The sequence below is a fragment of the Poecilia reticulata genome, chromosome 7 (genome assembly GCF_904066995.2).
Source record: "Poecilia reticulata chromosome 7, P_reticulata-male-v2, whole genome shotgun sequence".
Classification (NCBI taxonomy): Eukaryota; Metazoa; Chordata; class Actinopteri; order Cyprinodontiformes; family Poeciliidae; genus Poecilia; species Poecilia reticulata.
Window position 1 is genome coordinate 18,024,200 of NC_088836.1, and position 17,412 is coordinate 18,041,611.

At 38.4% G+C, this 17,412-nt stretch overlaps 1 protein-coding gene across 2 annotated transcripts; it reads right to left on the reverse strand.

Moving 5' to 3' along the window:
• Positions 1-217: 217 nt before the first annotated feature.
• On the reverse strand, positions 218-16,296 carry pkp1a (plakophilin 1a). Of its 2 annotated transcripts, none has more exons than XM_017305734.2 (15): positions 15,944-16,296; positions 13,789-13,898; positions 9,351-9,509; positions 9,090-9,268; positions 8,811-8,955; positions 7,865-8,072; positions 7,266-7,428; positions 6,143-6,260; positions 5,694-5,858; positions 5,427-5,615; positions 5,177-5,324; positions 3,734-3,920; positions 3,552-3,636; positions 2,422-2,523; positions 218-2,289 (listed from the first exon to the last, which is right to left on the reverse strand). In XM_017305734.2, exons 1-14 carry the CDS (start codon positions 16,107-16,109, stop codon positions 2,455-2,457), a joined length of 2,091 nt encoding a protein of 696 aa, XP_017161223.1. In that variant the 5' UTR covers positions 16,110-16,296; the 3' UTR covers positions 218-2,289; positions 2,422-2,454. The 2 variants fall into 2 exon arrangements, with proteins under 2 accessions (XP_017161223.1, XP_008412004.1); XM_008413782.3 differs by having other exon boundaries at positions 9,351-9,512; positions 15,944-16,295.
• Between the last annotated feature and the right edge of the window lie 1,116 nt (positions 16,297-17,412).

Below are 17,412 nucleotides of genomic sequence, written 5' to 3' on the forward strand. Positions count from 1 at the left end.
CGTTTGTCTGTCACAGTTGCTCTCTTAGTCAAGAGAAAGACACGCACAAACCACAGGAACTCTACTGGAATGAGAGCCTGGTGCTTAATTAGTTGAAGATATCAACCAATAAATCTGAAAACAGACACCAAACTCTAAACACGCACCACAAATACGGTTGTGCAGTCATTTCATTTGTAAATACTGCAGAAGTTATGTCCCGAAGAAACAGACAACCTTGACGTTCTTCGCTTGCATAGCTGTTTATTTTTGCATGTAAAGTAACAACAAAGCTCCTCATAAAATGTAACATACACAATTCTCAAAAAAAAACAAAAAAAAAAACATTCCTAACAATACTGAAGGTGATTGAGCCAAAAGGCAGAGGAACCTTAAGACAGCCAAGTATAAAAATGTCCAATGTCTTTCACTTTAAGGTTGATAGAGAATCCTAACAGCTGCCAACCACCTTAACGAATAGCTGAGATGTCCTTTGCTGTTTGTTACACAATCTGCACCAACAGGAAACATGTTTGTTTTCTTTTTTTTATTTTATTTGAAGAAATAGACAGTAGCTCTGTGATAAAACAGATACCATGCAAAGACCCCATAACGCTGTTAGGTTACAAGAGAGAGAGAGAAAACATGATACGAGTTGGACAAAAAAAAAAAAAACTAAATTAACCATCTCTGTGTCTTCCTCCTGCCTGACGATTTGAGCTCAACTCATAATTCATTATGCTTACATAAAAGGGAACAGCCTTTTTTTTGTTTCCAGCTCTGCAATTAGCTAAATTACATAAAAGAACACTTAAGAGAGTGTCGCCAACATCCCACATCGCTGGCTCCACCTGCCATAAGGCAGTGGCTGACAGGCCTGACTCTTTGCTGCTGCACAAAACTCCTTTGAATGCATGACCTGCTCATGCCATCGCTCATGCTACCACGTTGCCTCCATTTTTTCTGGTTTCTCATAAAAATTCAAGTCAATGTTGAAAAAACACAAACCTATGTCAGAAATACAAATTATACAATATGCACATTCAATGACAGGGCAATGAAAACAGAAGAATCCCCCTCCCCTCCCAGTACTGCACATCTTAAGAAACCTAGAAGTATCCAATGAAGACCACTGATATATAACTGTAGTGAAGTTGCTGCCTGGTGTAAAGCATAAAAATCAGAAAATCAGAAGTGGCATATTTATCACTTTTAAAAAAATTGATCCACAAAAACCAAAAATTAAAAAGAAGCTTGCAAATGACATGAATGTGTCAAGAGAAGTCACACTCCCAGTTAGTAGCCACACAATGCCAGTTTGTCCAAACCCACTTCCATTTCAAACCTGGGAGAAAATTATGGGTTTTTTGTTCTGAAAATGTATGATTGTTTTGGGCCTGATGAGCTGAATCTTATGTACGTTATAGATCATCTAGTGCAAAGAGACTTTAAAGAAGTTGGGATCATTGAATAAAAAATAGAATTAATGTTTGTGAAAATGTTGAATGAGTGTAGCTATCATTTTGTCACAAAAGAAAGCTTTTAAAGGAAGTAATGGGTTCAAACTGGATGAAATGGCAAAGAAGCAAAATTAGTAGCCAGATCCATATGTGAAATATGGACCTTTCACACACATGTTTATATGCATGTTTTTTTTGTAATAGAATAACATGTATACATATATATACACAATTACAGAAACATAGCATTTTTAACATCAACAACAAATACATTTTTTATATGTGAACATGATATTTTCTGACTATTGTGTTCATGATATAAGCTGGCGGTGTACTTATTTTGACCTCAAACTGAATCTTTTTTGTATTATTTTTGCTTGATGTTACTAAAAACACATAATTTTCCACGTGCACATTTAAAAAAAACAACAAAAAACCCCAAACATATTTCTTAACTTTTTTCATGTTTCTGATGTATATGTCAGTTCTAAACATCACCATGAATGTGTTATGTTCTAGCCACACTAGTAACTGATAACATTGTAATATTTCACAGCGATGCAACTTGTGAATCGCTGCAAGTCACAATCCATGAAGTGGTTATGTGTATTGAAGGCTGCATGAATTTTGATTTTAGCGCTAACGCTCGCCTACCTCTCACACTTAGCCTACCGAAACGCACAAACATTTTAAAATTAAATTACAACTTTTGATTATTCGCGGGGCTAAACTCTCTCCACTCTATATGCATAGTGTATGAAGGGCATAACTCATAGGCTCTCCCAACAAGGTTGGCAGTGAAGATTTTAAGGGTGTGGCTGCAGAAGCTTCTGATCAGGCGGGTTTCCTTCTGCAAGCAGACACATAGAAAGAGAAAGAAGCAGCTAAGATAATAAGCCCTAATACCTTTTTTGATTCGTTTGGCTTATACTGCCTACATGGGAGATGTCAAATTTGAATCAGCGTTCAGAGGCAGGCTTACCTCTTGTTAATCTTGGGGCGGACATTCATCGACTCAAGGCGTGGAGAGCTTGATGGCGTCTATGGTTGTTGGACTGACAAATTGGAATTTGTCAAATTTCAGCTGCAGAGAGCAAAGTTTGGAAAAAAAATCAGTTCGACTACTCTCACCAGTGCCACCAAAAGAGAAGCAATGTACAGTGTCAGCAATTGGAAAGAGCCTCTGGGATATTACAAGTGAGAGAATCTGATGTTTCTCCACCCTGCAACCTGCTCTACTCGTCTGTTTAGGTTTTGTGACATCTGAGTTTGTCTAATAATAGTTACATAAATATAACTATTTGCGCTCATGCGAAAAAATGCTCTGCGGAGAATATTTTACTTTCTTCCAATCCTCTTTGCTCCCCTCTGTTACGACTTTCTCCACAACTGAGGGGATTAACCAGCCTGTCTGCCAGGATTCCAGTCTTATTGTTTGTGAAATGACCAAAATCTTGGGTGTGGTAGAAGGAAGGAGAAAGTGTCTCCATCAGCCAGAGGAGTAATTAAAAACACCCACCAAATTGCTGAAACCAGACATCTACATCAAATAACATAAAAAAATAAAAAAACCTTCTTGCATATAATTATTTGAAAAATTGTGCCCAAGGATGTACCAGACATTTGCAGCTCCACAATTATCTTCCTGATACTTTGGCTGGTTTCTTTTAACTTTCACATCGTGTCAAACAAGAAAGCAATGCGTTCCACCTGTAGCCTCCAAATAGCTTAAATGTGTTAGCTAACCAATCCGAAGTTCCCCCCTTCCCCCCAAAAAAAGAGAAAAGCCATCATTATCTGAGCTTTCCCTTGTTTCAAGGCAGAGTAATCATTCTGCATGTACATTTGTAATTTTGAAGAGATAAATAAATCATATTAATCACATATTCCTTGTCTTTTTGCGAAAGTTAGCCAACAGATACGATATTAGTGTTTTTAACTGAGCTAAAATAATGAGATGTCTGGTCTTATCAGGAGAGGGGCATGTGTTTCTGTTCGGTGTGTGTGAACGTCTGCTCTGAACTGTAAAGCTGGCCCAAGTTCATGTCATGTCTGCTGGAGAAGAAAAGGTCCCTAATCAGGTACAGGTTAAAGAGTGATTTATAAATTTACATGTTTTATGGTGGTTCTCAGACACTTATCTGTCCACAAGTTGTATAGTAGTTTTGAGGCTGCAAGGGATCCAGTGTTTTTGGAACTATAACGAAGAGACAATGATCAGTTGGGAAGAACAAAGTGACACTTGAGCAAGTCTACAGAATAGCTTGAAAACAAACAAACAAAAACAAACTCACTCTCTACTACTTAAATCCTGCAGTGCCTTAATACAATTTGGAGTCATGGTCTTCTTGCTGAGGTGCCGGTCTATCAGCAGCAGTCTAGGTAACACTTTGCAAACAGTTGCAACACTATCAGGATCTGCTTCTTTTTGCCATTCGGTGTCAGCCAAAGCCTTCCCAAGTTCAGGCAAAATCTTCGGTGCTACAGAGAAGAGACATGGTGAAACCTTATTTCACATAAATGAAATTCATGACATTGAGTGCAGTCAGTGTATGCTCCATAGACATACAGGTGCATCTTAATAAATTGAGATATTTTTTAGATTAGTAGAGTGCGCAGGTCTCCTGCCCTGCTGGAAACTAAAATCACAGTCTCTGATCGAACACAATGACAATGATTCCCCAAAGCATCACTGTCAAAAAATTCAAACTGGACCTCTGGCAACTTGGATCCTCCGTCTCGTTTCGCTTCCTCCGGACCCTGGCACATGCATTCCTAAAAAAACATCTAAATTTACTCTCATCTTAAAAGATGAGGTTTGACAAGGCCAATCCATTTACTTCTTAATGAACATATTGTGACTCCTGAAGCTCTGACTAAATTCAAGTCACTCATTGTGAATCTCCCCCTCAAACATTTTAGTTTAATTTGGTTCACAGTCCTCTCAATGCTGTGGTTATTCCTGTGGCTTGTGCACCTTTTTTTAAGCTAGATTTTCTTTCTTCCACTCAGTTTTCCATTCATATGCTTGAACCGAAAGACAGCTTTTTCTAAAAAGAGAGACTTAGATATAGTTTTTTTTAATATGCATGTTTTTCGGTAAGGGTTGCACAGTATCATCACAATATCAATGTGCACATTAATAATACTGGAATGAACTGATTTTATTGTCATATTTGTTACCTGTGAGTTAATTGAAAATAATTTCTTAATGGTCCTGTTGTAATATTTTAATTCATTTGAGGTTCTCAGGTGTAAGTCATGATTATCATTATGAAAAAAGAAAAAAATCCATTAAGGAAAATTTTATATATGAATATGACGCACAAAGGCGCAGTTGGTAGAAAGAAGGTTCTGGGTTCGATTCCCGGCCCGGGGTCTTTCTGCATGGAGTTTGCATGTTCTCCCTGTGCATGTGTGGGTTCTCTCCGGGTACTCCGGCTTCCTCCCACAGTCAAAAAACATGACTGTCAGGTTTACTGGTATCTCTAAAATTCTCCTGATGTGTGAATGTGTTATCTGTGCATGGTTGTTTGTCCTGTCTGTTTCTGTGTTGGCCTGGCAACCTGTCCAGCGTGTACCCTGCCTCTCGCCCATTGACTGCTGGAGATATAAACCAGCACCCCTTGCGGCCCTGCAAGGCTAAGTGTGTTAGAAAATGGGAGGATCATGAGTCTACCATGGCTTTTACATCTGGAAACAGTCCATCCTATTTGAAAATAAAGGTAGCTTCTTACCCATCTGGGTTAGCAAACTGGGTTTGCGAGACATGTTATCCAGAAGAGAGGCATACGTCTTTTGAGTAACTTTGGACCGCAATAGACTGGGCACGAGACAATTGTCTGAAAGTTGGTTGAGCAAATGTTCACTCACAGCTACAGACCCCTGAAACACAAGACGTGTACATACATTTCAGTTGTATGTACCACTTCAGTGAAGCTGTTCATATTTACACAGATTTAGTTTTTAACATTTTCTACTACTAACCTTATGGTTGCTTGCAGTGAGGTTCTGCATGGCACCGCAGCTGGCCTCCTTAATGACATCGTTTTCGGACGACTTGAGCAGCGCAACATACGCATCTGTGGCTTTTGAGTTGTACAACCACTTCACCTCTGATCCCAGGGTTGTCTCATCACTGCCTTCTCCTAAGTCTTGTGGTAGGTTTGAGAAAATCTGAGCAGAGAGAAAAGCAGTTTAGGACCTAAAATGTGGTCATCGTGATTTGGGTCACGCTTCTTGGTTAACACCCACCGCATCTTTAGCTTTTCTGCTTCTAGGACTGAAGCATCCAACTGTGGGGCTTTTCCTACCCTCATGATTATCAGATCGAACCTCTGCTGAGTATGAAGCCTCCGGACACTCTTTCCATAGTTGGTATGTCAAGTTATGGAGAGTGCACACACAGTTCTCCAAAGGCTATAAAATGAAAACAAGAAATAAAACAGATCATGCAGGACAACATGTCCTAAAGTAATTTTTTCTATAACTATATTTGTTAGCTGAGACATGTAGCAACAGGCTACATGCACCAGTCCCTGAACCAAAATTAACACAAATAAGAAATACTAATAAAAGGGATTCTACATAATAATGAAGCTTGGTAAATACTCCAACTGTGCAGGTACATTTAAACTCAAAATTATTTATTTAAACGACACCAACAATGACGGTTGTGACGAAGTGTGTTTATTTACGCTTACCTTGTCATCTAGTCTCCCTTCCTTCTCACATGATGAAATGTATGTCACCAGGGCCTCAATAAGGTTTTCACACTCTCTCATTTTTTGCCTGTGAGGTGATGAGCCGCTGCTCAGGTTCCTACATGCACATCATTCATCATTGCTCATTATTACGTGGTTTCATGTACATGCACCACACAAATGGTCAGAAAATGTAAAAACAGATTTTCAGTTCAAGCTAATTTTAATGTTGAATATTACCTGAGTAAATACCAAAATATATAGATATAATTAAGTTATAATAGCATTTATCACAGGGAAAAAAAGATTTTCAAACCAACCTATCGAATGGCAAAAATCAGCTGTGAAATCCCAATAGTGGCTAACCAAACACAATTCATTTTAGAGCGTTTGGACGACTGGCAAAACATGAATGAACAAGTCTAAAAGCTTCTTGGTGATGCCCAACACTTTTGGGAAAATACTCTGTAATTTGACAAGACAAAGGTTGTCTCCAACACATCTATCTGGTGTAAAACTAATAGCATTTCATAAACATAACACCATCGCAGCAGGTTAACACAGAGGTGGCGATGTGATGGTCTGGGACCGGTTTGTCGCTTTAGGACCTGGACAACTTGCTGATGGAACCATACATTCTGCTGCCCAATAGAAAGCACCAGTTTGTAACCAGAAACTTGGACACATTTGCGTTATGCAGCTGGACAGAGATCAAAAGCAAGTCCTATATGCTCCAAAAACATCTGTTTAGTTTGACTATCTGACTGAGAGGCTGCGGCAAGACCTCAAATGGTTGTTCATGTGCAAAAATCCTTCTATGTGGGTAATTTAAAAATGATTCTCCAAAGAGGAGCTGAGCCATGGCAACGTGATAAAACTCAATGGAAGGTCCTGCAAAGATCTGATAGACATCAAGGATGCACAACAGGTTATTAGGTTTAGAGGTAATTACTTTTTCACATATAGCCTATGTTGTTTTTTTTAATGCCTTTTTTTCCCCTGATAAATGGAATGATATTTGAAAACTGTTCGTTGTATTTACTCAACTTTGTTTTTACCCGATACATTTTGATGCTCTGAAAAATTTTACAAATGCAAACACAGAAGGAAGAAATATATTTACCTCAAGCAGCCGGTGGCAAAATAAAAGACTTCTGGATCTACATGTTCTGCGTCATCCTTTGGGATGCTAAATGGCACCACCACATTCTTAGTCAGAGCGATAAGTGCTGTCGAAGTCAGCTCAGTCCTCAGGTCGTCAACGGAAGACAGGTTCCAGAGTAGGCCTTTTTTTAAAAAATACATATATATTACTGTTTTAATGCATCAGCATTTTACGCAACTACTAAAACACTTTTCCTAATCCCACAGTTCTCACTGTTCCTTTCTAATGTGTAAATGCATCACTCTTTCAACAAATCTTAACTATTAAGTCCAGTAAAATGAGTATCTTTGTCTTTAGATTAAAAATAATTCTAAGCAGAGCTGCATGATTCATCATAATTTCACTGTGTATAATGCCACAACCATAAAGAACTAGTGGGATTAAATATTTGGTAGGCCCTAATTTAATACCCACACCTAATTTAAACCTTAGAGACTGAGATGCTACAGATCAGCTGGTTAATTGCATATAATCGTCATAATATTCAAAAACAATATAACAATGTCCTGTTTTCTCAGTAAAATCCAGCCTTAATTTTTGAGATCAGGCGTCCCTACCAGCGAGTTGTCTCTGCGTTTCAGTAGACTTTGTGTTCTTCATTTGGTTCAGGATCTTAGCTACGCCACCGGAATTCTGAACTTCCTTCTTGTTTTCATCGTGCTGGAAGACGAGATTTCTCAGAGCACTAGAAGCAGCCCTTAGTAAGTTTGGGTTGCTGCTGTCCAGCATGTTCACCAACCGTGGAATTCCATTATACGTGTAAACCTGCAACAAAAAATTGTGATTGGGAGACAACCTGTTATTTCTGGTTTATGATTAGAGCGATTTCTCAGGATTTTTTTCAAAGCTGCCATTTTTGATGAAGTGACAATTTTATTCTCATCAGAGAGAATAAATATATCTTTTCACAATCAACATAAAGCTTTGATTTTGTTAAAAAAAAAAATTTAAATATCAAAAATCTAGTTTCTGTCATTTCCAAGTATGAACAAACTGACAATAGTATTCACTAGCGTGTCTTGTAAAGCACTCCTTCCCCTTGGTGCAACTAAATGCCTTTTTTTTCTTCCCCTTTTTACATTTTATGTGATAAACACAAAGTATGCACAGAGCTGCAAAGTAAGAGGAAAAGGATAAAGTGTTTAATTAGAAGTAAAAAAATGTAAAAAGTGTGGCATGTATTTGTGTGGAGTCCCCCGAGTTTGTTCCTTTTTATTGGATGTTTACCTCGTCTGCATATCTAAACTGAAATGTTTCATTATTATTCATGGCAAAATAGCTCAAACTCATGGATGGAAAGCATTTGTGAAGATCAGCTGTCAAGAGAATTTAGCAACTAATTTTACACTAGACTTTGAAAAAATAAAATTCACTTTGCTCTAAACCATTCCATTGTTCGTTAAATGCTGTGTTTCTGCAAACATGCCTCCATTCGCCCAGTTATAAAAGACCCTACATTGTATGCGATTCCTTCTGGCAACAGGATGCATGCGGTATACCAACCTCGTCTTTGACTGATTCGTTACTGAAGCAGACATGTTGGATATAGTTGGCCCCACATTGCTGGTAGCTCTCATCAGAGCTCACCAGGTAATCCAGGGCCTGATATAAGGTTAAATTATCTTGCATGTTTCCTGTAGAGTTCACCCTATAAGAAAACACATAGGAATTGAAGACACAGTTGGCAATTATGTGTTCAGAATTTAAAGGGGAGGAAAAAAGAATGCCTAATAAATATAATGAATCAAAGCAAAAGGCAAGGAGTAAACTAACTAAACTCACATGGATGACTGCTCGATTTGGGACACCCTAATGGAGCCCAACTTGCCATTGGTTTGAGACTGGTTGGAAGGTGGCCGGAAAATGCGTGATTGACTCTCGGTGAAAGACGGGCCATTAATTGTTGAACGGGTCTCTTTAGTAACTTGGATTTGGCTTGAATTGATCTGCCCTTTGGGTTTCTAGAAAAAGAATAATAGTTAACAAAATTATTTCGGTATTATTTTGGAATCTGGCAAGAACACTGCAGCAAGAGCTACTCACCATGCTAGGTGCCGGAGCAAGACGAGCTGAAATCAAAGAGGGGTCACTCTGACTGGGTTTCAGCCCATTGGGGCTTTTTGTCCAGGATGAGGAGTTGACTTGTTCCATGTTGGAGCTGACTAATCTTCCCTTCGTACTTTTAGTTGTTAGACTTCGAGTCTTCTGAACATTTACATGAATTGCAGGACAGAATAAAACTGAAGTTATTGGTTATGGTCCCAAAAATGAGAGAAAACAAATCAAAAATGAATACAACAGTTTTTGGCTGAAGACCGCAAACATTCCTGGGGTGTGTTCTTAAAGATTCTCAAATTGCTCTAAGCGAACTCCCTTCTTAGCCAAAAGCTTTGCGCCATAGAGAACTAACTTAAGAGCCAGTCAGTTAGTGAAAGGGACTCTGAGTGAGTAGATGACAGAAATTCCTATTTCAGTGAAGAGGTGTGGTTGACCAGATTGCTGGATGTGATGCTGTCTTCTAGAGACTGTGACCAACTACATAATAAAGTTTTATTTAGTGTTTTTGATCCATGTATGTGTGCTGTTGTTTTTTTTTTTAGCTCTGTTCCTTCTTTTTCTTATAAGGCATCATTTGAAAAACAGACTTTTAGGATAAAACAACTTTCACAATTATTGGAACATCTGGTGAACGTTTCAGTGTCAAGGTAATTCAAAGTGATTTAAATCATAAAAGCATCATACAGTCATCAAGTCTGAAACAAGCAGTAAACATTACACTTTGCCAAATATCAAGAAAATGCATAAATATGTTGATCAATGTTCCAGTTACTGCTAATCGGAGGCAGCTGTAAACAGGCGAGATCTTAGCCTTGAATTAACTGAACTCTGTGTCTCAGACGTTTTCTGGTAGGTAGTTTGGTATTAGAGGTGCATAGAAGCTGAACGCTGCTTTCTCCGTGTTTGGTTCTGGTTCTGGTTCTGGGGATGCAAAGAAGACCAGAACCAGAAGATCTGAGAGGTCTGGAAGGTTGATACGACAATAACAGAACGACAGCCAAAATACATTTGTTTGGTTAGTTTCATAAACTAACTTTTGTTGGTTCATAAACTAACCATAGTTAGGTCATAAACTTTTGTTAATGTTAATTCAATGTGTGAAAGCGTGGCCAACAGGGACTGAATGGCTTTGTTCAATTCCTCTGGTGTCATTTCTAAAACAGAAAATCAATGTGATCGCTCACAACTTCTCCTGTTTTCTGATTGGCCCCTTTTTTTGAGCAGCGTTGCACTGGAAGCTAATGGCCAGGCTAGCACACAAACACCCACGCACATTATTTGAATATTCCCAAGTAGGACGGAGTCAAATTCAGAAGAGTCTGAGCGACACAAGAGATGAATACAAACATTGTTACATAAAAATTAAAGGTTTGGCAGGGAAAAAATGTCCAGTAAAAACTTGATCAATGAACATCAGTGAAGAAAGAAGCAACTTTCTCTTTGCAGAAAAGTCATTAATCAAAGTTCCACCTGTCTGCAGCTGACATTTTGACATATTTAATTAATCAGGAAGGAGAACTAGGTTATGTGAAAGTTATAGGAAGAGGCTTGCACAGTTGATCTCCTGGTGTTTTAAGCCTGACACGGTGCTGAGAAAGCACACGCATATCACCAAGGGACTTGGCAGGAAAAATTGAAAAAGATATTCAAAATAACGTTTGAATATCTTTAGCTTCTTTGAAGCAGTATTTGGAAACATCCACAGATACAGCGAGTTGTTGCATGTGGTCTAAACTGGATCAAGTAAGATTCACTGACTGAATTAGAACTGTATGAGAAACGCAATGGATATGCAGTGGGGTGAAGAAACACAGTTCTGGAGAAAACTTAAGGTTTTAATAAAAGCCAGTTTAGCAGCTTTTAAACACGCCTCCCTTTAATGCTGTGTTTCTCAGCTTCGGGCAAGTTGTCAAATAAGATAGACTCATATTTTACCGTAAAATAATTCTACAGCAGCCAAAAATTGAAACGTATGCTATCATCAAATGATCTTGCATGTACAACGACATTCAGTGTTTATAAAGTATTATCTAACAGAGGCTGTGGCTCCTAAAATAACAGGAAACTACAGAGATTACAAGATAAACGTCACTGATCTTTCTAGCTCAATGAGTCCCTGAAGGCAAGAATAAACGGAGATCGGCCACTGAATAAACAAGTTTCACGTCTGTAAAATATTAACTAAATGTTTTTTGGGGGGGGGGGGTTTCAACTCGGAAATTAAACATATACATTTTTGTGGACTACTAATTCAGCAATGATGGCAATTCACTTTAGCACATTATTATTCTTTCCTGGATTTCAGGGAATAAGCTACATAAAGTTGCACATGCTGTTCACCATAGCTGAACATATCCAAAATTATTCTTACAGAGAAATAAAATACGGCACAACATGAGGTGTGGATTGTGCACCTTCATCAGAACAGGCAACACCAACATGTTCCCTAGAAATGCCTCACTTCCGTGTAAGCAGGTCAGGTCAGGTCAGGCCAAATCACCATAAATACATGCACACACCCAAACAAAAAGCCACGTAAACACACCCTACTGAAATTTGGATTACAGAATAGTTCATCTTAGTACACGCATATTGAATCAGGAGTTTTGTAACAGAGAGTGACACTTTTCTTTTTACACAGCTATTGACAAAAGCAAACAAACACACAAGCATATGTATGCAAAAAAAAAAAAAAACTAATTAGTTTTTCTGCAAAGCATTGCAGCTACTCTGTTTGTTCAAATATCTAGCCATTCATTGTCTGTCAGTTATCAGAGACCGGGTCATTGAGGTAATGTATGCTGGAGGGAAACTCAGTCAAGCCTTTGCATGTAGACACACTCCGGCTCATTCTAAGGGAGACCATAGTGACTTGTATTCAGGATCTTGTTCTATTGATCATGATTCATGTCTCATGGCCAGGGGGGAAAGTTTGAATATAAATTGACCGGTAAATTGGAGACTTTAGGTTTTTGGCTCAATCCCTTCTTTACCATGACGAGCCAATCTGACACCTGCAAAACTGCAGATGTGGACATAATTTGCCTACACATCTCCTGCTCCAACCTTTCATCACTCATGAACAAGACAAACCTCCTTCACTGGACCCTCAAACTAGAGCACAACTTGTTCAGAGTAAAAACCATGTCCTGATGCTCAGAGGAGGTGACTTTTTAATGTTCAGCCGCCATAAATACTAATCTTGAGATCGCATAGGGGGCTCCTCGAGGATCCTTTTTGAAACACTTCAAATTAAGTATCTAATTGCTTCTCAGTAGTTCACTACTCTCCACTACAAGCAATAAACCTGGAATTTATTTATATTTCAAACAACACTTTCAGTATTTCTAAGCTCACTTAATTTCACTGTGTATATATATATATATATATTTTTTTTATATTGGTCCTGCTCTGTCCTTTATACTGCTATAACAATGTAAATTTCCCCACTGTGGGATTAATAAAGGAATATCTTATCTTATCTTCTCCTAACTCAGGTTATGAAGTATTCTAATCTCTCTCAATTATCTTCTTACACTCAATTATCTTGTGAATCAATGGTGCTATAAAAATGAACTTGCTTTTATCAGCAATATAAATTATCCATTACTCAACGCTGCCATAATGTGAACTCAGAATATTACATATTGGTTTCTCAGCAACATGTTTTGGTTAACACCCTCAGTAAGGATTTCAATTACTGCTTTCAGGTAATACAAAATAGGAAGGGGAAAAAAAGCATGTAGTTCAGCAAATTATTTTTTTATGTCTTTCCTCAATGTAAGAAATTTGATTCTTTTAAGTCTATTTCTAGCCATTCACCCCAAATCGGCTTTTAATGACTTGTTGCAGCAATTTGCAAGACATTTCTTCTCAAATTATATCCAACATAGTATATATATATATATATATATATATATATATACACACACACATCAACACACAGACTCGTTGCCATTAATACTAACAACAGGGCTGCTAATTAGGGGTGCTTCCCTCTATCTCACTATTTTTTAATAACCTTTTTCCTGACCTTATATAGTTGTCATAGCATTTACAATTAGTAGCAAAGTCCTGCATCGCTTTTTCTTTTACATATTACAAATACATTTAAGATTAAGCGCGTTATATTGACAACTTATCAGCTAGCAGTAGTCATTGTTGCCCTCCTGCACGGATATGGGGGGGCCCAAGATCATGTGGCTGCAAAAGGTCCATAGGAAATATTTGAGGTAAATCATGTAGTGTTAAGGATGAAGATGAAATGAGCCAACTATTTAACAGAAGTACTTCATCTTTGTCACTTTAACAAACTATAATATGGTCTTTTCTTGTAGAGTCTTTGAAAGAAGCAGAAGTCTGTGCTCCGATTACCGACACATGATGCTGACACAGAAAGAGAGACAGAGAGAGAAACAGTTACCTTATTGTGGAAACCGGCTGACCCGCTGGAGTTGGAGCGGCTGTAGGTGCTAGCTGCCCTATACTTGAACAGCCCAAAGTCAGAGGTTTTTGAAGTCGGTGGAGCAGGGCCTGTGGAAATAAAAGAGAAACGAGAAAGTAAAACCACTGAATCCTTTAAAAAAAAAAAGAAAAGTTTATACATACACTCCAAACCTTAGATATGGCTTTTATTTTAATAGTCTGACAGTTCTAAAGCTAGAATGAAAAACAGACATGAAATTGTCAGAATCAAGAGGATGGATGTTGTAGAGAGATGAGACAAGGTCTCGGACTCACGGCTGTTCTGGGCTGAGTGACAAGATTTCTGCTTGAAAAATTGTTTCCTTACCCTTCAAATTATTCAGAGTGGAAAAAAAGTCTACCTGGCATAAAGAAAAATGCCTTCAAGGCTAAATGAAGTTAAAATAAACACATTAGTAAAACCACTAACTACTATGTGTTGAAATTAGGAATAAGTATTTAAGCGTTTGAGGAGTGAAATAATTTTTTTAATTAAAATGTGCCATGATTTTAAGGAAAACAACTCTCGTGATAGAAAAAAAATGCTGCATATTGAAAAAAAATGCTGCATATTGAAAAAAAATAATAAAGCAAAGTCTTGCAGTAGAGTCAACCAGGCAACTCTTATAGATTGTTTTAAACTAAACACAAATTTGACTTAAACAGAATAGGTACTGTTTTAAAACAATTTTAATGTATACACACACACACACACACACACACACACACACACACACACACACACTTCTCTGTTTCGTTTACGAATAAGAACTGGTTTCCCTCTAACTTTGAACAGCTTGGCAAAACACACAATTTCTAAAGCTTCTGCACCTCAAAACCTAAACATAAACACGGTACCTTAAAACAAGCTAAACGTTTTTCCGTAATCTGACCAACTGGTGTGATAGAACTGATTCAATTCAGAGAGGCAAATGTCTATAATTATGATTTTTGTTGCTGCATTGTGAATTTGTATATACATTGCTTTAACATTTTTGTATGGAACTCTAAATGGTTCATGTGAGCTCCCAGATATTAAAGTTCAAAGCAGCCCTGTGAACTCAGATGTGTGTGCGGTTCCAATCCTTATTTCTTCCCATAATTTAGAGTTTGAGAACTGTGAACACACCAATTAATTACCTTTGAAAACATTGTAAATCAGCATAAAAAAAAAACAAATTTTTGCAGTTTATTTTCAAACTGAGATAAAATTAGGGATTTAATTTCTAGCTTCCAACAAAAAAAATGTAACTTGTAAAAATGCATACAATCAGTAAATTTACTGCAGCAGAAGAACTTTTAACAGTTTTCATTTGATTTTCATTTCTAGAATAAATTAGCCAATTTTAATTATTTCATGTGATCCAATTTCATGTTGTGTTCACGCGCTTATTTTTCGTGGCAAATATTTCACTATTAAGTGACATTTGTGTTCATGCTCAAAGTGGCTGTAAAACAGTAAAGCTGTCGGCGTGTTAACTAAGCACACTAATCCTGTGATTTCATAGCAACATAAAATAAGCAGAACTAAATAGACTGCACTCTATGTTTTTCAGATTATGCAAAGGTCGTACTCGTTACTACATTTATACATTTTAGCAGCTCCCACCACTGCGTTTTGCAGGACAGGCTAATTCCAGGCGTTTTGTATTCCTGGAAAATGTTTGCTTTAACGATGTTTGACGACTTGCTACCTGAGGGGGGAGCGTCAATTATAGTCGACTGCTTGACATGACATTTATAAAGTACAAGCAACTTAAGTCTCGAAAAGTCTATTTTGTTGTCCCAACCTATCGAAACTGCGACGGTATAGTCTTGTCAACATTTTTAGTGTGTGCGTGTGTGCACGAGCGTCACTCCCACACCGAACTAGTTTGGACTAGAAATTGCAGCGTCCCCCCCCCGGATTTCATCTACACACATCAAACGAGTGCCTAACCGTATCAAAAAAAAAAAAAAAAAAAAAGTCTGGGAACGGAGCCAGTTTGGTGAGTGACACCTCTGGAAATTTTAATGACGCACCTTTCCTCAGACAGCAAAACTAAACCCGAAAACTTTCAAACTAACTTTCCTCCACGAGACTTAACATAACTAAAAGAAATTGGTTTCCATACTTGTGGGACTCGTCGTGCCGTTCTTGTACTTCGATTTGCCTCTCTTAATGGTGTTGACCTGGTTCAGCACACGTTGCTGTCCCGAGCTCAGGTCCTTGTCGGACGGCGTCATGAGCGAGGTGTCCCCCGCGCTCCCGGGGTCCGTGGTCGATCGCAGCCCCATCATCTTCCCAAACTCGGATCCCTGACCTGGAGCGGGTGGGTCAAATGAGTTCTCCAAACGAGAGCTGAGGCCCCACGATGAAGAAACGCAGCAGCAACGGGTGCAGCGGGTAAGCCAAAGAGCTCACATATGGTAAATGTTCCCAGAGCAGAAGGTGTGGACTCCTCCCTCGGGGACCGCGCCCCTTAGAGGGCTAAGAAAAGTTCACATGCAGGTGTGGGGATAAAGGGTGGAGCACATGCGAGAGAGAGAGAGAGAGAGAGAGAGAGAGAGAGAGAGAGAGAGAGAGAGAGAGAGAGAGAGAGAGAGAGAGAGAGAGAGAGAGAGAGAGAGAGAGAGAGAAATCCATGACAGGCCATACATTGCAGTGCCCGCGCACATTTAAATATATGTCATTGTTGGGACCGTTGCAGAACTGCAGAGTGTTTGTGTTTTAACTTGCAAACTTTTCCAGCTGAAAGGTGAACTGAGGATAAGAGGTTCAAAGAGTCGTTTGATGCAGCTGATGATAAATGCAAATTTGATCATCCTAGTTGAACAAGTCATCAGAATAAAAGCTGTAGTGAAAATTAAAACAGCTTTTTCTGAAAATAAAAATAAATCCCAAAGACAGATCTGCATTATGTCAAATGTTCATCTTCCCAGCAGGACATTTATGTGCACAGACAGAGCTGCAGCGCATTAGTTTAGATCAAATCCATGCATTATCCCTCAAAATTATTTTTATTTGCATGTGCTCTTCATTTAGCCTGCGTAACCTTGAGACATTTTACGATGAAGAACCTGCAAATATTTTGGTGTCACATAGTATTTACAGCTGAAAGTGCAATGGGGTTTGTTACAAGATGAACTTGACTGCTTACCGTCTCATTTGCCCGTGAGGCAGACGGCGTGAGTCAGACTGGGAGGAGAAAGAATGAAAAAAGGGGGGAGGAGTCAAAGGATCAAGGAAAAGAAGAAGAGTTAGAGGGGGAGCAGTGACGATAGGAACACATGCTTTCAGCATAACCCGACTGTTTTGGCAAAGGTTCTGCAGGTAAGAGTTTCCCACCACACCCTTGTGCTGAGCAGCACCAAGGCAATAAATACCTGGGTTTCTGTTACTTACCCTACGTGCCAGTGAATCTCCAAAAAAAAAAATAAATAAAAATCGAAACTGCATTTGATGCCAACAAAAGCAATGGTTATATTCTGCCACTGATGCAATACAATCTAGAAGTAAATCGAATTCCATAGAATAAAATTAAAATTGTTTAATTTTATGTTTTGTCATAACGTCATTTGAGTTTTTACAGTACTGCTGCTG